The sequence below is a fragment of the Lipophrys pholis genome (genome assembly GCF_963383615.2).
Source record: "Lipophrys pholis genome assembly, chromosome: 14".
Classification (NCBI taxonomy): domain Eukaryota; kingdom Metazoa; phylum Chordata; class Actinopteri; order Blenniiformes; family Blenniidae; genus Lipophrys; species Lipophrys pholis.
In genome coordinates, this window is record NC_137633.1 from 29,378,942 (window position 1) to 29,401,751 (window position 22,810).

Below are 22,810 nucleotides of genomic sequence, written 5' to 3' on the forward strand. Positions count from 1 at the left end.
TATCTCTCAACAGGTGTCTGGATTTATTTTTACAAAGAGCTTAAACATTTTGAATAACTTTACTGTCTTTCTAAACTGGATCTCTCAGTAACGGAGGTTATTTACATGCTTTTGACTCTTCTGACTTCTGCTTTCACACAGTGTATTTGATCGGCCACAAACATTCATAGTTCGTGTGAAGCGAAGAAGTGAAGACTAGACTGAATAATCCCACAAAAACTGTTTCATATTGTTGAAATGAAATTAAAGTGCTTAAGTGCCTGATGCTGTTGCAGGTTTGTCTTCCTAATTCAATGAAGTCTAGATTTAACTTAGATTTTACTGTTTCATTCCAGAACGTCCAGTAGTTACTCATTCAACAGTGCCCGTTTGAAAATCTCTGTTACGTTAAAGAAAATGTGTCAATGTGACTTTGAACTGAAGGCCTGTATAAATAGATTTAATGGAGCCTGGTTCTGACTAAAGCTTCATTAGCAGAGCTCTCTGCAGACGTCTCTAAAATAGGTAGGATGTCTGGTGGAGGTGTAGAGGGACTAATTAGGCCAAAGACTCGCACAGAATCTTTAAACACAATACGTGATGTTAAACTGTCCTTTGATTCCAGAGCATGTCATGGAGGTCTTTGAGCCCAGTCAGGGTCTTTCCACTCGATCCATATCCACAGGCTGCTTATTTTGACCTATTTTGATTTAATTGTCTGTAGGAGGGCGTGACCGGGATCCCAAGATCTTTGGGCAGCCTAAGGGTGGAGGAGTCCACAAAACCTCCACATTCATCAACTGGATGGACTTTTGCACTCCATCCCAGTTGTTGAGCATCTGTTGCCCGTGCACGCTAATCTCCAGCTGAGTTCTCCCATGGGACGGTGAACACATTAAATATCTTCATTCCAAGAATCCACAGGCTATATGGAGAATGTGAGCTCACAGGTTGCCAATCCTTATAATCAGAACCTGAACAGTAAAGTGCTGTTCCAATGGAACCAAAGATGAAGCCTATTTTCACTCTCATACTCAGACAGGAACACCATGGCAAAACGAGATGAGACACATAACTCGATACACTCACAATTATTAAACTAAACTAAACAAGACCAACTAACTAACTAGGATAACTAAAAAACAAACACAATCACGAACAACACTCCCAGCCTGATATAACCCCATTAACTACACCACTCAGAGTGACGCTTCTTCCACTGCAGTGGAATGAAAACACCCTGGGAAAGGACATTTTAATGTCTTCGAATCTTAAACCTATGGACTCTTAAAGGTTCAAGTATCTTTTTGTACCGAGACTATTTGAGGTTACAAAAAGATATTGTATATATACTGTATATTTTAAACTACACACTCGTCAGCTGATGTGCAGGCGACTTCTATGATAAATTGAGCAGCAAAATTGTGAATTGACACATTCTTGATTTATGTTGAAATCCTAACGAGTTTCTCACCAAATTTCTGTGAGGTTTTTCAGCCCTGTTGATCTTATTCAGTACTTCAGTGTGACAGTGGTAATACGCTGCCACTACTTTTCATATTTGAGTTTTAGTCAGGTGACTTGGTATTTATCGAGGCAGAAGTCTGAAGCAGAAGCATATCATTCACCACTAAATGGTTCAAATGGGGAGAAAAACTGCAGTTTTTTGAAAACAACACATTCTTTATTTACAAATCCACACGACAGAGGTGTTGATGGGAAACTCAATGCTACACACAATGATGAAATAAGTTCAATTACTGTTTTCGTCTTCATTCTCCAGGTGTAGAGAAGCAGGTGGTGTGTGGACCGTTTCATGTAACTGAAGCTGGAATCGGACTCCTCCAGTCCACAGATGAAACATCTCTGCTGGAGCCACAGCTGAACACAGAGCAGGAGACTGTTCTGGCTCGTGGGCTCACAGCAGCTCCATCACACAGTTTGAGAGATCAAGGTGGGGCCACCAGGAGGTGGAGGAACCCAACAGAACAGAGACGTGGCACTTGAACTAACACGGGAGAGAAACCAGGCCGTGGAATCGTCGACCGTTCCACAAACATATTCTCACTCAGCAGGATGCAATGTCTCCTCCACATCTGTAACACACATCTGTAACACACACATCAGCTAAAATCTCCAACAGAAACGTGACGGAGGAAGTTACCGCTTCACACCAGCAAAAGAGGGTCAGGATTTCTCACATTTACACGATTCAACTCCAAATCATTTTAATGAAAAGTTATCGCTCTTTAGAGTCAGACGGCTTTTTTATGAAAGTCTTTCAAAAACCTAATAACTCTTTACTTTTAGAATTCCAACCTTTTTTGGGGGGGGGGTGAAGGCATGTACAGAGCCCCTCAACCTCTTCTGCACACACGCACGCACTCCTTCGGTACATAAAATAATTTCAAGTATCTTGAAGAGCTTCTTTACACAACTCAAAAGGTTTTCTTGCATGTTTCAACATTAAAACCAACTAGGAAGGATGTAGAAGGATGAAACCATCCAGAACATGATGATGTGATGGTTCATTGCTCCTCCGTGCACACCAGGCAACAGGGATGTGATTCAATGTAAAACACGGCGCTGCACGCCGGGTGTGAAGCCCATGTTTAGGTTCAAACAAGGTGGACAGAGTGTTTTTATTGCAACTCTGTCCTGAGAAGTGAAGCTCCAGCTGTCTGCCAGAAGCTGTGGGTCCACAGGCAAAGGCCTAAAAACCACAAGGAAGAGAAGAACATCCAAGAAACACACAAGCAAGGTTTGAAAAGCAGCTGCTGCTCGTCCTCCTGACTCACATGGAGCAGCAGGATGGAGGAGCTACTTCCGTTTCACTCCAGCAGTGTCTTCTTCCTTCAGGACAAACTTCTTCTTCAGAGCTTCTGAGATCAGCGTGGCTGAGTCTTCTTCTCGCAGTGACGTGCAGCCCCGGTTGTACCTGAAACACACACAGTGTCAGCAACACACAGACCCAGACCCAGACCCAGACCCAGACACCCACACGCACACACCCACACCCACACCCACACCCACACCCACACCCACACACACACACACACACCCACACACACACACCGGTCTTTGCTCATCTTCATGCGGTTCATGTCTTTCAGGATGTCCATCACGTCAGCGAAGCTGGTGGACTTAGACAGCGACACGGTGTCCTCCTCCGCCTCCCTGAAGTCCATACTGGGCCGGTCCAGATCGAAAGTGGCCGAGGCCGTCATGGAGACGGGAGGCAGAGGATCTGGGATTAGCTCTGATACAATGGACACGGCACCTTTTTCTTCATCCTCCTCCTCCTCCTCCTCCTCCTCCTCAGTCACATCGCTGATGACAAACGAGGCCGCTGCTGTGCCGGTAGGCTGGAAGGAGGCAGTCTCAAACGGAGCCATGGAGAAGCTCATGCTGGTGTCGTCAGGGGACAGCAGGTCCGGGGTCAGCGGGTTTGAACCTGATGAAGAAGAGCAGAGGACGAAGATGAACAGCAGTTCTCTTCAGTTTACCTTCACCACACCAGTGTGAAGATGAAGTTGATAAGGCACAGAGGAGGGTGAGGAAGATGAAATCCATTTCAGTGCAAAACCAGAAGAGTTGAACTGATTCTGGTTCATGTGGATGGAAGCACATTTCACCTGAAAACCAAAAGCAATTCAGCTCCATTGTTATAATTGTAGAATAAACCAGCAACTCAATTACCAACAAACTTAGAGCATCTGATAGTTTTTGTCAAGCCTGGCCCACACTACAGGATATTTACAATCTTCACAGATTTAGAGACCACACACTTGATGATCACAAAGATCATCCTCTTCTGATGTGATAGTGTGTGGTGTGAACTACGGAGCTGACCACATACTGACCGACTCTTCAGCAGAATATCAGGCTCTGCACCATAGACTTCTATAAAACTACATATATAGGTCTATGTTCTTCACGCTCAATATTCCAAATCTCGCGTGGTCAAACGTGACTTCAGTGTAAAACACAGCATGTACATGTAAACAAACATGTTGCCACAATCAACCTCGGGTCTATATTACGAGTCATGATTTTCTTTTATCAAGGTAACTTCAGCATTAACCCTGGGATTTCCATGGGAAGCAGATTCACTTCTTACTGGGATAAACCACCCCAGTACTCTGATGTTTAACTCTGGAGCAGAGATTGGAGGCGCCGTCTACTGACCAATCAGATCTCTTGGAAAATGACCTTACTATTTATACAATATCCTGATTGGTGGACGGACTGTATCGCCCACGTGGAATAGAGTTTTTAGGGTGTTCTTTTTGAGATAATAAAATAAATCCTCATCACCGAAGCTTTGAAGGAGGTTTTTGTTCTTGACTTGTTCCAATTCTGTTTAACTCCACAAGGGTTTATCTGTAATAATGGGGTTAATAATAATGGTCACGTGCAGAGACCTGAATTTATTGAGCGCACATCTACTCTGCAGTCATGGTGATTGACAGGCTTTCGTCTGGGTTTCAGAGGTGAAGACTCCACCCAGTCTCACAGCTTCAGCTCGGAGCAGTTCAGCAGATAACAGCTCAGATTATCTCTGCTCGCTGACCTACAAACTGCTGCCAACACTTTGAGAGAAAGAGATTTAGGAGAATCACGACAGCTGGTAACTCTGCTAAAACACAACGGTGAGCTGTGTAACCTCCTTCTTCTCTGCTTCCTACCTGTGTCACTGGCCACGATCTTAGCGATCTGAGCGCGCAGCCTGCTGAGCTCATCCTGCAGGGCGGTGGTTCGGTTCAGGGCCGTCACCCCAGGCTTCTTCAGCCCCTCCATTCTTTTACCCTCACGTCGGAAGTTTGGCACAGAGGAGTTCCTGTGCAGCACTAGCAGGGGTGTAGGCCGCCATTCATGTTTCAGAGGGCGCGAGTCGCTCCTGGAAAAAAAAACACAATGAAGAGAGACTGATGAGCATCTGAGAGCTCCACACCCGAGAATACCGCGGCCGAGAGCTCTGCATGTTGTTATTTCATCCCTGCAATATGTTGCAGTACCAATCCCAGTTTGTACAGTTCATTGGGATGTTCAAATATTTATATCTTTAAATATCTAGAATTACAGTCTGTAACATTTCAACTGGTTTTGGAGCATTGCTCCACACAGAATACAATGGAAAAAATAAATAAATAAATAAAATAAAATGTATATATACACACACACTGGTGCCGTCAATTGATAAAAAAAATTTCCCTAATTAATTGCACAATTTTCCGTAATTAATTGCAATTGATCGTATTATTTTTCTACAGCAGACTGAAGCTTGTAATGGATATTTAATCATGGAAAACCATGGAATTAATGTTGACTCAACACACAGAGACTATTTAAATTTAAAGACTATTTTTATAACGTTCTTTTAGCTTTGCGTGAAAATGTTTCTCTTCAAGATGAGCAAAAAAATAAAAACATTAATAATTAATATCTAATATAAGTCTGGGTTTTGTTACAGTGCAGCTCCACCACTTTGAGGATTTGAATATTTCTGGAAACAAAGTTGTAAACTTATTACATGAACAAAGTGGCAATAATATACTGTAATATCGAAAAGAGAGAGAGAGAGAGAGAGGACACACACACACACACACACACACACACACACACACACACACACACACACACACACACACACACACACACACACACACACACACACACACACACACACACACACACACACACACACACACACACACACACACACACACACACACACACACACACACGAGAGCCAGGGAAAGAGACAAAGAGGAGAAATTAATATTTTACCAGTATTTCCTCCAGCTTTAGCAGTTTGGAGGCTCCTGGTCAGCCAACATGGCAACCTGCTGTTTTGCTGCAGAATTACTTCTGTGGTCGTTAAATTGGGCTTTACAAAGTATAGCTAGTGATTTTCACTTTCTTAATCAGCCGTCAGATAACATTTTAAAGTGAAACTTTCTGCTTTAATATTATTTCACTCTGTGTTGTGCTGCTCTGTGGTCATGGTGCTGTGCCCAGAGACGCTGCACATGCTGCTGCTCTGGTAAGGGAGGAAAATTTTTAAAAAAATTTTTTTGAATGGAAGTAAACAAAACTAAGTTAATTAAGGAAAACTTCTTTTAATGAGTTAGTGTTAGTAGGGCCATATATACAGTGGGTATGGAAAGCATTCAGACCCCTTTAAATTTTTCACTCTGTTTCATTGCAGCCATTTGCTAAAATCAAAAAAGTTCATTTTGTTTCTCAATGTACACTCAGCACCCCATCTTGACAGAAAATAACAGAAATGTAGAAATTTTTGCAAATTTATTAAAAAAGAAAAAATTAAATATCACATGGTCATAAATATTTAGACCCTTTGCTGTGCCACTCATATTTAAGTCATAAACATAATTCAGGGATCGAAAACACCGATCTAACCAGCGGAGATTTCCGATCCATGAAGCATTCTCTCTGCTTTACTGTTACTGAAATGATCCCCAGTGTTTCCCTGCTGCTGCTCTGCTCGATGGCTGCAAACTGTGGACTGGATTTCCTGGAGGGAGGCGGGTCTCAATGAGACCAGGAGGAATGAGTCATTTCCTGACTCATTCCTCCTGTGCTATGGAGGGATTTTACACTCAAAACACCACAAAGCAACACAGCAACGTGCAATGTCTGCACAGCCGTTGTACAGCGAGGTGGTCGCTCTGCCGCCAGACCTCACCGCTTTAAAACGCCAGCTCGCCGATGAGAACGGCATTGACGACAACATCAAAACAATGAAAAGCAGCTCACTCCTCAGCTGAAGGAGGCGATTCACACCTCCGTGAAGCTGTGCCCGACCCCACCCAAACTGTGAAAATAGTCCCAATCATTTGTGCAGCATTAGAGCTGGAAACATTGCAGTTTGTGCTGCGTTTCTAAAGTTTTTCCTCGGGATTATTAAAGTGATATTGAGGTTTTAAAGATAGAACTAGTTTATTATGAGATGGTGACTTCACACAGACTCACACATTGTCCAAACGGAACAAAAATACTTTGTACTGCTTCCTTTTCTGTTGTTATATTAACCTCAAGTTGCCTTTTAATTCTTTGTTAATTTTTATTTTGAGAGAATACATGCATACATTTCATACTTGCCTGTAGAGAGGAGTTTATTACAGCCTCATATAAAAGCAACAATAATGATGATAATAATACTAAAGCAAACAGAGCTCGTATCGGCAGAGATCCAAATTCAGGTATCTGGATCGGAAGTGAAAAAACGTGGATCGGTGCTTCCCAATTAAAAACATTTCATTGGGCGCTAAAAGAAAGGAAAATTCTCCCCTCAAGGAGGGAGGCGATTATTTCCATCATTCCTAAGGAGGGGAAAAACTAATTGGAATGTAGAAATTATTAAACTGTTCACCTCCATAATCGCAAAAAGACTAGAATCAATTTTACTATGACTAATACATGAAGACAAGGGCCCTAACCGACCATTAAATATGCCTTGTTTAAAACATGGTTAGTCATCCCATTAGTTAATAACTGTCAAAGTTCACTGTGAGGTTAACAACCGTGGTTAGCCTCCCTGACGCCGCTCTGCCCAAGGCTCCGCCCACTTTCAAGTCTCCGTGCTTCTGTGTTTTGTCTTAAACATTGTGGTGGAGGCAGCGCAGTGTTTTTATCTGCTCTATTAAACTACCTTAAAACATGACAAACTACGCTGCTACCAGGGTGTTAAAGTGGAAGATGAAAACTGAGCTGGATGATCGACGGCATCATGTTGCCTCTTCTTCTTTTAATTTCACGATATAGAAAGTGGACTGTACGTGGCCATAGAGAAAAATAATAATAACGCGTGGGAACAACATAATTTCATCTCTGGCCGCGTGATTCTTTACTTGTGGCCCCGAAGGTGCGGGATGTGCTGCGCTCCGCTATGAGACGCTCCACAGAACTTCTTTATAATGAAGAGATACTTTTGGTTCATCAGGAACTACTAAACAAACTACAAACTACTGTAAATGAAAGCTTGGAGTTTTTTGTCATAAAATGGGTTGCTATTGGAAACGTCTGTAGAGCAGCGTTCTATCATTCTACACCTCCATTCCTCCATGTTGAAGCTTTTGATTCAGACAAGTCCAGAAATAAAGTGAAAGGAGCAGAAAGTCACTATGGAATGTTGGAATGGTGGAAAATAAGAGCCAAACTCATTTCTTTATGATAGAGAGGGAATACGTGATTTGGAGCTGCTGAGAATGAAATCTTCTCTGTTTAGACCAAGGTGAGTTTAACACGTCTGTATTTCACATGCTTTAGTTAGAAAACACCAACATCTAATGTGCTTCGCCAATCTGTATATGATAAACCTACTACCCGGATTAAAATGAATGGAGATCTAAGTAACACTTTCATTCTGGAAAGAGGAACGAGGCAGTGTTGCTGTGCATCACCACTCCACTTCGCCATGTTCATAGAACCTCTCATTCAAAGGATCAAACAGAGGTCAGAGGTCAAATTGATGAAATCTGGGGAGCAAAAAACGGCCTTTTTCGCAGACAATGTGTTGATTAGTCTGACACAACCAACACAGATATTATCAAATATCCATGACAATAGATTAAAAAAATTATGAAGAGTCTTACAATCTAAGGAGGAAATGTAACTTTAAACAACCAAGATTTCGCACGACCAGAAAAAGGTTTTGTCTGTCAGTATGCGGGGTGAGACTACTGAACGGGTTTAGTATGGAACTGAAGCAATGTCCAAACATGAGACAGTTTAAAATGCTATATAGAAATATGATTTTCAAAAGGTACGAGGAAGAAGAAGGTGTGGCCAATCACTCGGCTATTTTTAGGGGCAAATGTCTGGTCATTTCTTTTGGTTTTTTTTATTGTCCGTTTCTTTCCTTGCACTGTGGGCTTGTGTGTGGGTACAGGTGTTTATGTCTGTAGATATGTATGAATGGACGTGTATGTATATATATTCTATGTACTGCACAGGACACGTGTGTGTGTGTGTGTGTGTGTGTGTGTGTGTGTGTGTGTGTGTGTGTGTGTGTGTGTGTGTGTGTGTGTGTGTGTGTATCTATGTATAAATGTAAGAGATGGAAGGAAGTAATTATATTGTTTACTTGTGACAAGGGGTGAGAGTAAATAAGTTTTTACTTCTCACTCCTTTTCGAATATTCATCTGACGATGTTTTTCTTGATTTATTTTATATTATTATTACTGTTATTCATTTATTTATTTACTGAGAGGAAAACTTTGTTGTTAATTTTCTTTTCTTTTTTTCTTATTGTTTTTGTACCTTATATGCGAAATAAACATTTCAATCAATCATCATAGATTTAAAAAATGGATTTCAAAAGGTTAAACTGACTATAGTTCTTTTGTCCACAAGGAGGCATTCCAGAGTTTTGAAACCTTAAAAGCTAAACATACCTTGGGCGCAGAAGATTTCTATAGGCACCTGCATGTGAGACATTTCTTCAACTTAAACCTTAAAGAAGCTTTGGGGAAATGGGAATCTGGATTTTTGCAGGTATTTATATCTTGATTAAAGAATGGGAGGTGCAACAAAATAATATCTAATCTGTATCAGGGCATCCATCTATCTAAACAAGACAACACAGAGTATGTAAAAACAAAATGGAAAAAAGAGGGAACTATGGTGATCTCAGACAGGAGTGTTGGTAATACATGTCAACTCTAATGGACCTCAACTGGGTCTAACTCATGGCGAGAGTTCTGTTGGAAAAATATAATTAGGTTTTTGTTACACCATCTCAGAAAAAACATTACAACCAAGGTTCCAGTGATGGTTGTTGGAGACTTTGTGGGAATAATGAAGCGAAACACTTTCATATATTCTGGGATTGCCAGGTCATCAGAAATGATTGGAAACAGGTTAATGACCATTTAAATAATGGATTTGGTGGAAACATCCCTCTTCAGTGTTTATTTGGGGGACATAACACAGGAAATTTGGAACAACAATGTCAAATAACTACTTGCCGTACTATAAGCAACAAGTAAAAACACTATCTCAAGGAAATGGTTGAAGGTAGAACCACTCACCATTGAGGAATGGATCAGTACCATACATGAGGTGTACATTATGGAAAAGCTGTCTTTCTCTCTCAGGGTGCAAAAGAAAAGGTTTTATCAGATTTGGACTAAATGGACTGAGTATGTGAAACCCATACAGTCAAACCTTAATTGATACCACCTGTAAGTGTAATCAATAGAGGCGTAAATCACCAGCTTCATCACGATACGATGTTGATATGTTTGGATGACAATATGATGTTTGCCAATGTCATGATTCGAATTGACTCATAAGCCTGCAATCGATATGATGTGATATCATAAGCCCATCTCACACAATCATTTACATTTATATCAACTCACAAAAAACAACTGAAATATGACATATGTCGTCCTTTTTTGGGCTGCTCGTGCTCGCCATGATGCCGCCGTGCACGTTGTGTGAAGGCGGCGAGAGTGCGCAGGAAATGGTGACACCGACGTACTGACATGCTACGTGAATTTCAAAATAAAGGCGTATCTTAAAGATGACGATGTGAATCGACGTCGTCATTGTGCATCGATGTAATTGTATCATTAATAAATGAATGGCTCCATCGATGTGGATCGATGTGTTGTTACACCCCGAGTAATCAAGTCTCTTTATCTGCATTCTATAATGAAGCCAGAATCACAATTGTTAAGCTCCCTTTGGTTGTTCCTGTGTGCTCATAAATTTGTGACTTAAGTTAAAATACTCCAAAGGCAAGAGAGATAAGGATTCGACAACACTACTGTTTTTATTTTAGACATATAGTATCTTAGTTGTAAAAAAAAAGAAGCAATAAATGTTGTGATGTTTTGCTTTTCAAATTAAAAAAAAAAAGACCAGCAGGTGGGATGTGGCCCGCGGGCCATAGTTTGCCCACCCCTGCTCTACAGGTTTTAATCGTGAGGCATTGTAATGTAACAAAGACATTTTATCAGTTAAAGAATAGCTCCAAAGTTAATCAGAATTGAGAATTTGATGCTTTTCTAACAGGCAGGATTGATTATTGTCCCACTAAGCATTTTGAAGAGTCAGCACAAAGCCGTTAATTCTTTTCAAAATGGATTTTAAAGTTCTCTTATCACTGATTAAAACTCCTCTTTCTTCATCAGATCTCATCTGATGAGCCCGTGAAAGCACCTCTGGAAGTCTTTGAGAGACCAAAACTTAACACAAAGCATGGTGGACATCTTTTCAGCACTCTGACCTGCTTCATTGGAACAGTTTACCTGAGAGCACCACCTCGTGCTTCTGGTAAACAAACTGTTAAGTTCAGCTTTCAACTGTATTTGTTTTAGATGTTAATTTGACTGTTATTTCTGTCTGTGCTGTCAGATCAGGTACAGTTTTATACACATTTTCTTTTTTGCTCTCACATGTGGAGGTGACAGTTTAAGATTACAGTCCTGAGGAAAGTATGGGTCTGGTGTGATGGAGCTCCACGTCCTGCTGGTGTTTCAGACCCACCTCACTCTGGCATACGTCTCCTCTTCATCTGCAACGATCCAGGCGATGTCTGCTAAGGTAGGAACCATTGGGCCGTCCATCAGCCGGAGAGACGGCAATCCTGGAAGCTCCTGGTACACCAGGACATGAATAAATAAGTTGAGGCACTCGGTGGGAACACCGACCGTGATCACTTCACAGAAAGATGGATACCTGGAAACATGCCCTCTGTGGAGGTTTGAGTGGAAGAGTGGAGCCAATCCTTCTCACAACGCTGCGGGTGGATCCGTGAGGCTTATTCTGCCAGATCGGTATAACATCCTGAAAAATATAGAGACACATCTTTAGGGTCTCCCAGAGAATAATTTCAGGAGAACTGTTAGTAATCAGATTGATTGTAATACCCCCATCTGATGAGGTTGCAAACACCTCAGCGGAAGAAAATAAAATACATTTAACTGGTGTATATGACAACAGAAAGCGTGTTAATCTGATCTCAAGATCAAACAGCTGCAGATATTTCATTAAACATTAAATTAAACTGTTTCCAGAATCACTTCAAGAATCTAGAAATCAGACGATGATCAGATTTTTACTGTGCATGATAACAACATTTCAGAATCATGGTTATGAAGTGCTTTATGAAAAAAGAAAACAAACATAGAACAAAAGAAATTCAGAGAGGGGTCTTATTTATAAAACATTGTGTAGGATTCCTACTAAAAATTTATGTGCGCCTAATAGCTGAAAATGGCGTGCTCCCAAAAAATATTTGGATCTCTAAAACCATGCGTACGCACACCTGCACGCACTTTCCTTTAATAGATCCCAGTCCACCTGGAAGGTTGCGCACTTCATATCCCGCCCTCAACACACCCACTTTCTACCATAAATGGTCATACAAAGTTCCTTGGGAATATTTTTGCATCTCAATCAGCCTGCTGATCGATGGCATTTTACACTAAATCCTGGCAGAAAAGATGAGGAAAATAAATTTTACGGAGAGCGAAATGGTCTTGGAGGAGGTGGAGGTCAGGAAAATGATATTTGGTGGTCACAGTCATAGCTTCACTAATAAAAGAAAAAGAAGTGAGCAGCAGCAAGTCATCGCTGTAAATAGTGTGAGAGCCAGAGAGAGATCTGTGACTGCAGGGGTGGAGAAAAAAGTCTGATGTGAAGGTGCAGGCCAGAGGAGAGTGACATCATGTAACCCAGGAGCGCACTGCTGAACACCAAAACAGCGCCCATGGTTGTGACAGCCACCGTGTGGCAGTATCGGAGAGGGAAGGAGGCATATTTGGCGGAGACCACTCCGGATCGATAAAGTACAGCTTTATCTGTTTTTTAAAAGTAGTAATTGAATATTTAAATAAAGACTTGTAAAAAGGCTCATTTGACTGTGTCTAGTGTCCTCAGTCACTACAGTTGTTGGGATTTATGGTTGGTTATTAGCATTAAATTACTGTAAGTAATAGATTACTGAAAGTAATAAATCACTGGAAGTAATCGGTCATTTACTCATTAACAACTCCCAAAGTAATTGAATAATTACTTAAAAAAAAGAATAAATTATCAAAAATGTATTAATAAAAAGTTTTTTTTAATTTGCATAAATGTGTTATTTATGTATTAATAATAAATCGGGGCACCACCAGATAAACTCGAAATAGCTGATACCAAAATATAAGTCTTGTTTGTAAAAACTTTCTTTAAGTTAACATTTCTGCATAAAATATAACAATCTTAAGTAAAATGGAAGGTGTGAGACCTGAGCACAGACTGTTACAAACCAGTGAATTGTCAACAATAAATACACAATAAATACACAATAATCACCAAGAAGCGTTCAATTCAGCTAACAGGCGTTTATTAACAAAAATGTATTAATTCATAAATAATTCTGAAATCATTCCATAAATCAACACATTCAAGTAGCAAACGACATCTAACACGGAGATCTAATCTATTAAACAGCAACACTATGTACAAAGAGTGTGTCTGTGTGTGTCTGTGGTCTGGAGTGGTGAGGGTGTAATGACCTCGAACGTCCACCAGGTGGAAGCAGACGTCCGCGGGTCAATGTGAGTGGGTGTAATGACCTCGAATGTCTGGTAGATGAGTTGGGATCCTCATCCAAGATGGCTAGCGGCACAAGTTAGCTGTTCGGGTGCTAAAGGTGGCTATGTGTTTTGAGCTTATTTGATGCAGATAAGCTGAGCAGCAGCGGACGCGCGCGAACGGGGGGAGGGAGAGGGGGGGGGGGAGGGAGAGAGAGAGAGAGAGAGAGAGAGAGAGAGAGAGAGAGAAGAGAGAGAGAGAGAGAGAGAGAGAGAGAGAGAGAGAGAGAGAGAGAGAGAGAGAGAGAGAGAGAGAGAGAGAGAGAGAGAGAGAGAAGAGTTCTGGTGCGGTTCTGCTAACATGAGAGTCCAGCAGTTATCAACAGGAGCTGGGTCAGCTGTTCAGACCGTCTCAGCTTCTGGTAGCTGCGGGATAGCCCCTGGATGCTCATGCGCGCGTACGGTGGTTTGCGTAGATGCTATCTACTCGCGGGCACAAACTGCTTGGAACTGGAGCAGGGGATTGGCATCCCAGAGTCTCACAAGCACAAAATAAACACACAGCAATATCAATAGCACATCCGTTCTAGCTATTCTGCCCAGACACAGCTCTCTTACTTGGTCAGAAGGTGGATAGAATGAGCCTCCGTTACCGGAGAAAATCATTTGATTTGCAGCTGTGTGGTTCCCGTTGCAGCTGTGTGGTTCCCGTTGCAGCTGTGTGGGTCCCGTTGCAGCTGTGTGGGTCCCGTTGCAGCTGTGTGGGTCCCGTTGCAGCTGTGTGGGTCCCGTTGAAGGAAAAGGAAAGACGGACAAAAGTACTTTTCCACGGCTTCTCCAGCTCGTCCTGCCAGTTGGGAGTGTTCGGGCCCAGTCCGTGTGAGTCCACACTCACCCCATACGAAGATCTGCGTCTGGATCAACGCGAGTCCGTCTTGGAGACGGTTGAATTTTCGCGTGTTGGACTTTTTATAGTTGTGCGTCATGGTCTGACCCCTGGTGTGGTCAGGCTGCATCTAGGCCAATCTCCTTGGGCTGGTCTCAGGTTTCCAGACCATGGGTGTGGCGGAGTTGGTGGATTCCACTGGCAGTGAGTTTCAGAGATGCAGCTCCCGAGGTGGAGGCCGGGGGGCCCCCTGGTGGGGGGGTCACGTGACCAATGGCAAATTTTTCTAGTGGTGGCCACATGTTTCTTTGTTCTCAAAGAAACGTGGTCAACCCCCCCCCCCCCCCCCCCCCCCCCCCCCCTCCTTTGTCCGGAGTGGGGGTGAGACTGGTGGTCAAGGCCCAACAAGTTGAAGTGGTGGGTGATGAGGAGGTCGTCTGTCTGCAGTCCCAGTGCGACCAGAGCACATGGCGGTGCCAGCACCTCCACAGTGCAGCATTACGCGCGGCTGTCACCACGCTATTTTTCCACAATAGGGAACAGTGGGGCGGTGCCTAGGGTGGGGGGTCCAGGCTACTTAACTGCGGTCTGGGGAGTGGGATCATGGGGCGGGGAAAGTGGGGGCTCCTGGGGGTGGAGAGTTGACTGTCCTCCAACCGGACCTGGTCGGGCCTTCGCTTTTCCTCATCCGGTCTGGGGCCATCTCTGCCTTCCCGGGCTGGGGGGGCGGGCTTCGCTGCCGGGATTGGGGGGGGCTCTCGGCCCAGGGGCCCTGCTCCGGCCTTTTCTCGGCTTGGCGGCTTGGGTCGGGGCCTGGAGCCCTGTGCCCTTGAGCCTTCTCCTGTGGGCACCTCTTTCCTGGGGGAGATTCCTCTCTGCATTCTCTAGCTGGTGCTTTCTGGGCGGGGGCGGGGCTCTCTGGGGTGGTTCTCTGGGGCCCATCATTTGCTCAAACACTCAAAATCATGTTCCTCTTTTGTTGTTGCCTTTGTTAATTCATGTTCCTACTTCATGTTCCTGTCTAGATAGAGCTGCTCAGGCTGGTTAATCTAGAAAATCATCTTACTGTCTAGATAGAGCTGCTCAGGCTGGTTTAATCTAATAACAGTTGTAAAGTATTTGGATCAGTGTGATAACTGCAAATAATATATGTAGCACAAGGGTATTGTTTGTTATCCCCCCCCCCTTCTCTTCTCTTCTCTCTCTCTCTTTGAGCGTTCCCCCCCGGTCGTGTCCAGCAGCCATACCAACTTCTAATAAAGCAGCAACAGGAGGAGACTCCAGGTCTCTTCCTGTTCAAGAGTAAAAACTGTTCTGACTCCGAAGGTTCTAGATCACATCATATTGTTGGCCCAAGCTGCCGAACAGGACAAGAGGGAGAAAAAGAAATAAAAAAAAAAGAGAAGATGAAAGTATGATGTATGAACAAAGTGCTGCTAATTCAATAGTAACGTCTCACCAAAGAAACAAAGATTATTTTAGATCACAAAGTTTGCGCGAAAAGTGGCGTACGCATCTTTCAGGACCTGTTTTGTGCGTACGCTACCTTTATAAACGAGGCCCCAGAGCTACACAGTGAAAGCTCACAAATAAGGGTCTGCTACTGTTTTTATTGTACGCACTTGTTTGATTGGGTAAATATCTTTGGTTTATTGGTGTGTAATGCTGATTTTGATATTTCAATTTGAGCATGTTGAAAATAAAATGTGTAAGGAAATGAAATAACCAGATACTTAAGTTTGCATTTCAATTTCACTCTTTTCTATAAGCTATTTTGTGTTTTGGTAAATTCAAATCCTGTTAAAATGACTGTTGAATAACATTTTGCAGAATTACCTTAATTTATACCAGTTGATATTTTTTATTTTCCCATTAGAAATAAGTCCAAAGTATCATTTGAATTATTTGATATTTGATAAGATATAAGATAAGATATCCCTTTATTTATCTCGCATGTGGAGAAATTTGCAGTGGTACAACAGGATAGTAAAGAGAAAGAAGCACACATAGCAGGAACTAAAAAAAAGCAGATAAAAATATAATATAATGGAAAAATATGCACACGGTGCCTATAAGTGTAGACATGTACAGAGTATGGGGGTGGATGTATTTTACATAGTAAATAGGTTCTTTATAGATTATTATAGTTATAGCACCACTTCTTGCCCAGTTGCAGTGGAGTGATATTGTCCGGTGGTGGTGTGCAGTGGTCTCCTGGGAGCAGGCTTGGTTGAAGAGTCTGACTGCAGCAGGGAGGAAGGACCGGCGGAGTCTCTCGTTCAGACACCGCGGGTGGAGAAGCCTGTCACTGACGGAGCTGCCCAGTGATGTGACGGTACCATGTAGGGGGTGGGAGACGGTCTCCATCAGGGATGAAAGCTTCTTCAACATCCTCCTGTCTCCCACCACCTCCACAGGGTCCAGGGGGCAGCCCAGGACAGAGCTGGCCTTCCTCACCAGTTGGTTCAGTTGGTTCCTGTCTGCAGCCGGAGTGCTGCTGCTCCAGCAGACCACTCTATAGAAGATGGCTGATGCCACCACTGAGTCATAAAAGGTCCTCAGGAGCGCCCCCTGCAGTCCAAAGGACCTGAGTCTCTGCAGCAGATGGAGTCTGCTCTGGCCCTTCTTGTAGAGAGCTTGTGTGTTGTTAGACCAGTCCATTTGCTTTGTAATTTTTATTTTACTTTTCATGTTTCATTGTTCATGTGAAAGCGTCCTCAAAAGCCAGGCGCAATTTACTTTTTATGTTGCACTTTATCAGACTGTTGTTTACATTTTAGTATGTTTACATTATTTGCACATGTTGGCAAAATGGCACAAATTATTTAAATGATAATATGCTCGGAAAGGTTCTTAGGCCTAAATTGTCTTTTATTTTTTCTATTGGGGCTGTTTTCAGGAAATGGGTTTGGCTGTTCAGAAACTTGCAAATGAATCTCAAAAATCAATGTAAAAAAACATTGTGATAAAGTTGTGATTGTGATTTTATTACAAAAACAATCCTGATATTTTTGCCATATTGCCCAGCCCCACTCACAAAACAGACTGAAGACCAAAGCTGTGAGTCTGTGGAAACATCTGAATCTGCTGAACTCCAGGAAGCAAGTGTCTTCAGGAAAGATTTCAGATTAAAAATCTCCAGTAAGAACGGAGTATTTTGTTAATACTTTCAAGATGCAGTTTGATTTTCCTGCAAAACAACTGAGGAAACGTTTGGAGGGATCAGTTTGTAGGACTGTCTGCTCTTGCCTCATTGATGGTAAATCAATGTCTGTGGAGGCTGAAGAGAAAGGATTTTGACGTGCTTGTTGTAGGTAGCAGGAGACGATAAGTGAACAGCCCAGCATCAGCATGATATCAACATGACAGTATAACAATCAAACCTACTGTTTCTGTGTCCATGGCAACCGTAAGCCAGTCTCAGGCACAGGGTCTGGTGTTGGCAGAGTCTGGAGATGGAGCGCTTCAGGAAACAGATGTCATGTTGGAGCTGCCGCCGACCCCTGAGATGGAAATCACTGATGTGTTAGAGCATCTGCTTCGAACCAAAGGCAGGACAGCTTCATTTTCTTAAACTGTTACCCCAGTAATGATTTAGATTTGAGCTGTAATGAAAGGTCAGCAGCATTATTTTACAAACTAAATGACATCTTTTTTTGGTTTGTGGTGGGCATTTTCCCAGTCTGGGATGAATTAAAACATTTTCATTGTGGGCTGATTGTGTATTTTATTAGCACAAAGCTATTCAGAAGTTTGATTTATTATCTCAACCATGTATAAGCTTTTTGGCATTTGTTGGGTTTTAAATCGTGATAAATCTAGCACATGTTCAAACACATCAAGTATAATTTATACATTCTAAACAAAAACACACACATACATTCAAAAAACTATTTCACATATAGCGCCAAACAACCTCTTTAGATGAGAAAGAGGAATTAGGGCCAATGTGGGGATTATATTGAGAAAAGTATCTGGAGATTCGATTAGGATGAACTACTCATTAAATTGATTCTTTAATGAATTAGAGCAAAATGTCAGCATTTGATGTCGCATATTAAAAGGTATTCAGGCTTTGTCCTTTTGTTTCAGGATTGGTTTTCTGATTCAACACTTTATAGGCCATACGTTGCCTTTTTTAAGTCAGGAAAAAAACTAAAGATTCTAAGCTATATGTATTTGATACAAGGCTGAGCTCGTATGCTTCATGACTAATTTCTTTACTTTTTCAACATTCCCTGAGTGATGCAACAAAACGAGGCTGAAACGGTCTGTTTCTTTGCAGATTTACAGACTGTGACGACCTTGGTGTGTTTATCCTCGTGTTATTATGAGAGGTTTGAATCAGAATATAAGACATCCTTCACTGTCTCAACGCTCAGACAAACTTTAATGAGATTTGCAGTTAAAATAAAAACTGACACGATGGAACTCGTACATAAAACAATCTCTCTATGAAAATTCCAGTTACTAATAAGAGGCAGCACGCTGCTTTGGTTGGTTTGGATTTAGGTGGAAACAGATAATGAACTCCATAAATAACCATTACTATAATGTTATTTTTCTGAGTTTTGGGGCACTTTAACCTTCGCTCATCAGTTAGCATTAGCGGCTACGGGCTGACCCTCACATAAACCTCATGCTTGACCGTCTTCACATACTCCAGACAGCGGCTGAAGGTAAAAACTTACAGGAGATGAAAACTGGAAGAATCAGAGCAGTTCTGCGTGCAGAAGTTTCTCCTTTAACAGACTTTTAGCTCCTTTTGTCCAGGTTTAGGCCGGAAGCCTGCTCCTCCTTGCTGGCTACTGCTGTCTGCCGTCTGACCACAGTGCCTCCTGCAGGCAGGGCGGCGCACTGCAACAGCCAGACTCACCCGCACATTGACACAAGATATGCCAGTGTAGAAATCCAACATGGCGGTGTTTCGGTGAAGGTAACAGATCTGTCCGGGACATAGACATATACACTAGACGCCGCGCAGCCTGTGTCCGCCAGTGGGTATCGGAGCAGTGGCTCCGATACGTCAGAGCGGCCACCATATTGTGAGGGGCAAGTCTGACCCGTCAGCCTAAATAAGTCTATGTGACAGCGATGTGTTTACTGAAGAAAACCACGCAAATATACATTTACATGACTGTGAAGAATCATTGCTTTAATTTTTAATTTATTAAATTAAAAATTATTTCTTTTATTTATTTATTTATTTAATGTAGCATACTTATAGAAAGTCTTGAGAGGAAATGGAACGTTTCCAAATGGGACATTTGGACTGCTGTACTCTCCTTTTAGAGCAGCTACATGATGGAGCCCATGACAAAAATATGCACAATGTGACATTTATGTACAATGAACATGTAAATTAAGGCACAAGTTGTAACTTTTTTGTGTAACAAATTTTGATTTTTTAAAAACATATTTACACACAATAACATATTTACCTATTATACTTTCATTTATTTTAACACAGTTACCTTTAATATTACATAGAAAATAATAGTTACATATTTACCTATTACATATTTATTTATTGTTACACATTTATCTATTATTCCATATTATATGACATATTCTCTTCCAGCTCTTCATTTATTAGATGTTTCCCTCTCAGTTCCTCCAGGGATCAGGCTGAGGTTCTTCTGCTGGAACAGGCGGGGAACAGTACACTGACTGGTTCTAAGCAACTAATTTCTTTTGAAATGTAATATTCTACACACTGCAACTAAAATAGCCTCTGTCAGATGAACCCAATAGACCTTGATATTGTTGTTGCTGTTTGAGGGCGAGCTTAAGCCAGGGAATAGAGAGCATTTTCACGGCTCCAGCTCATCTATGTCCCAAGTTAATGTTATATGAGCTAAACACAACGACAACAACAATAAATATGTTTGTCCTCCCTGTGGGAGGTAATCCCACGCTGTCCATTGTCCTGATTTGGTCTGTTTGTACAACCAAAAGCGGAACAGTGATGCGGTATCGTTGCTGAAGTGCTGACAAATGCCCCTTCCAAGATGGCAGACGCACTGACGTATGTTCCTGCCAGTAGTGAGGCGTCTAGTGTATATGTCTATGGTCCGGGCTACCAGATCTGTCTGGGGCGAGGCTTGAACCCGCGCATGGTGATGGCGTTACACATTATGATTGGCTGTGATGATGTCACACATTATGATAGGCTGTGATGGCGTTACACATTATGATAGGCTGTGATGATGTCACACATTATGATAGGCTGTGATTGGCATTACACATTATGATAGGCTGTGATGATGTCACACATTATGATAGGCTGTGATGGCGTTACACATTATGATTGGCTGTGATGACGTTTCGTATTTTAACTGGCTGCAAGTTTCTCCCGTCACAGTATGAAGCTAACATTAGCTTTCACAGTTAGCTTCGTAGCTCCTTGAAAAGCTTACATGGCTGTGTGAGGTGAAGAGGACGCTACGACTGGTTTTATGTCTCTGAATGTCCTGAAGCAGCAGTGATCTATCTGGTTTAACTTCAGGAGGGTGTAGAGACTGAAGGTGTCTGGTTTAACTTCAGGAGGGTGTAGAGACTGAAGGTGTCTGGTGGAGCTTCAGGAGGGTGTAGAGACTGAAGGTGTCTGGTTTAACTTCAGGAGGGTGTAGAGACTGAAGGTGTCTGCTGGAGCTTCAGGAGGGTGTAGAGACTGAAGGTGTTTGGTTTAACTTCAGGAGGGTGTAGAGACTGAAGGTCTCTGGTTTAAGTTCAGGAGGGTGTAGAGGCTGAAGGTGTTTGGTTTAAGTTAAGGAGGGTATAGAGACTGAAGGTGTCTGGTTTAACTTCAGGAGGGTGTAGAGACTGAAGGTGTCTGCTGGAGCTTCAGGAGGGTGTAGAGACTGAAGGTGTTTGGTTTAACTTCAGGAGGGTGTAGAGACTGAAGGTGTTTGGTTTAACTTCAGGAGGGTGTAGAGGCTGAAGGTGTCTGGTTTAACTTCAGGAGGGTGTAGAGACTGAAGCTGTCTGGTGGAGCTTCAGGAGGGTGTAGAGACTGAAGGTGTCTGGTGGAGCTTCAGGAGGGTGTAGAGACTGAAGGTATCTGGTTTAATTTCAGGAGGGTGTAGAGACTGAAGGTGTCTGGTTTAACTTCAGGAGGGTGTAGAGACTGAAGGTGTTTGGTTTAACTTCAGGAGAGTGTAGAGACTGAAGCTGTCTGGTGGAGCTTCAGGAGGGTGTAGAGACTGAAGGTGTCTGGTTTGACTTCAGGAGGGTGTAGAGACTGAAGGTGTTTGGTTTAACTTCAGGAGGGTGTAGAGGCTGAAGGTGTCTGGTTTAACTTCAGGAGGGTGTAGAGACTGAAGGTGTTTGGTTTAACTTCAGGAGGGTGTAGAGGCTGAAGGTGTCTGGTTTGACTTCAGGAGGGTGTAGAGACTGAAGGTGTTTGGTTTAACTTCAGGAGGGTGTAGAGGCTGAAGGTGTCTGGTTTAACTTCAGGAGGGTGTAGAGACTGAAGGTGTTTGGTTTAACTTCAGGAGGGTGTAGAGGCTGAAGGTGTCTGGTTTAACTTCAGGAGGGTGTAGAAACTGAAGGTGTCTGGTGGAGCTTCAGGAGAGCGTGGAGACTGAAGGTGTCTGCTGGAGCTTCAGGAAGGTGTAGAGACTGAAGGTGTCTGGTTTAACTTCAGGAGGGTGTAGAGGCTGAAGGTGTCTGGTGGAGCTTCAGGAGGGTGTAGAGACTGAAGGTGTCTGGTTTAACTTCAGGAGGGTGTAGAGACTTAAGATGTCTGGTTTAACTTCAGGAGGGTGTAGAGACTGAAGGTGTTTGGTTTAACTTCAGGAGGGTGTAGAGACTGAAGGTGTCTGGTGGAGCTTCTAGAGCGTAAAGAGACTGAAGGTGTCTGGTTTAACTTCAGGAGGGTGTAGAGACTTAAGATGTCTGGTTTAACTTCAGGAGGGTGTAGAGGCTGAAGGTGTCTGGTGGAGCTTCAGGAGGGTGTAGAGACTGAAGGTGTCTGGTTTAACTTCAGGAGGGTGTAGAGACTGAAGGTGTCTGCTGGAGCTTCAGGAGGGTGTAGAGACTGAAGTTGTTTGGTTTAACTTCAGGAGGGTGTAGAGACTGAAGGTGTCTGGTTTAAGTTCAGGAGGGTGTAGAGGCTGAAGGTGTTTGGTTTAAGTTAAGGAGGGTATAGAGACTGAAGGTGTCTGGTTTAACTTCAGGAGGGTGTAGAGACTGAAGGTGTCTGCTGGAGCTTCAGGAGGGTGTAGAGACTGAAGGTGTTTGGTTTAACTTCAGGAGGGTGTAGAGACTGAAGGTGTTTGGTTTAACTTCAGGAGGGTGTAGAGGCTGAAGGTGTCTGGTTTAACTTCAGGAGGGTGTAGAGACTGAAGCTGTCTGGTGGAGCTTCAGGAGGGTGTAGAGACTGAA

At 42.7% G+C, this 22,810-nt stretch overlaps 1 protein-coding gene across 3 annotated transcripts; it reads right to left on the bottom strand.

The window, feature by feature from the left end:
- Nucleotides 1-1,637: 1,637 nt before the first annotated feature.
- Nucleotides 1,638-19,462, bottom strand: mtfr1l (mitochondrial fission regulator 1-like). Of its 3 annotated transcripts, none has more exons than XM_080480625.1 (8): nucleotides 19,114-19,291; nucleotides 17,810-17,925; nucleotides 11,693-11,800; nucleotides 11,501-11,610; nucleotides 4,668-4,879; nucleotides 3,055-3,433; nucleotides 2,778-2,917; nucleotides 1,647-2,692 (listed from the first exon to the last, which is right to left on the bottom strand). In XM_080480625.1, the coding sequence occupies exons 2-7, from the start codon at nucleotides 17,822-17,824 to the stop codon at nucleotides 2,800-2,802; spliced, it is 942 nt and encodes a 313-aa protein (XP_080336751.1). In that variant the 5' UTR covers nucleotides 17,825-17,925; nucleotides 19,114-19,291; the 3' UTR covers nucleotides 1,647-2,692; nucleotides 2,778-2,799. The 3 variants fall into 3 exon arrangements, with proteins under 3 accessions (XP_080336750.1, XP_080336751.1, XP_080336752.1); XM_080480626.1 differs by having other exon boundaries at nucleotides 1,648-2,088; XM_080480624.1 differs by having other exon boundaries at nucleotides 1,638-2,917; nucleotides 19,114-19,462.
- Nucleotides 19,463-22,810: the final 3,348 nt, after the last annotated feature.

Excerpts from the sequence above, each read along its gene's own strand:
- mtfr1l (XM_080480624.1), bottom strand. Across the intron at positions 3,434-4,667 it reads GATCGTGGCCAGTGACACAG|GTTCAAACCCGCTGACCCCG; the intron begins GTAGGAAGCAGA and ends CTTCTTCATCAG. Across the intron at positions 2,918-3,054 it reads ATGAAGATGAGCAAAGACCG|GTACAACCGGGGCTGCACGT; the intron begins GTGTGTGTGTGT and ends TGTGTGTTTCAG.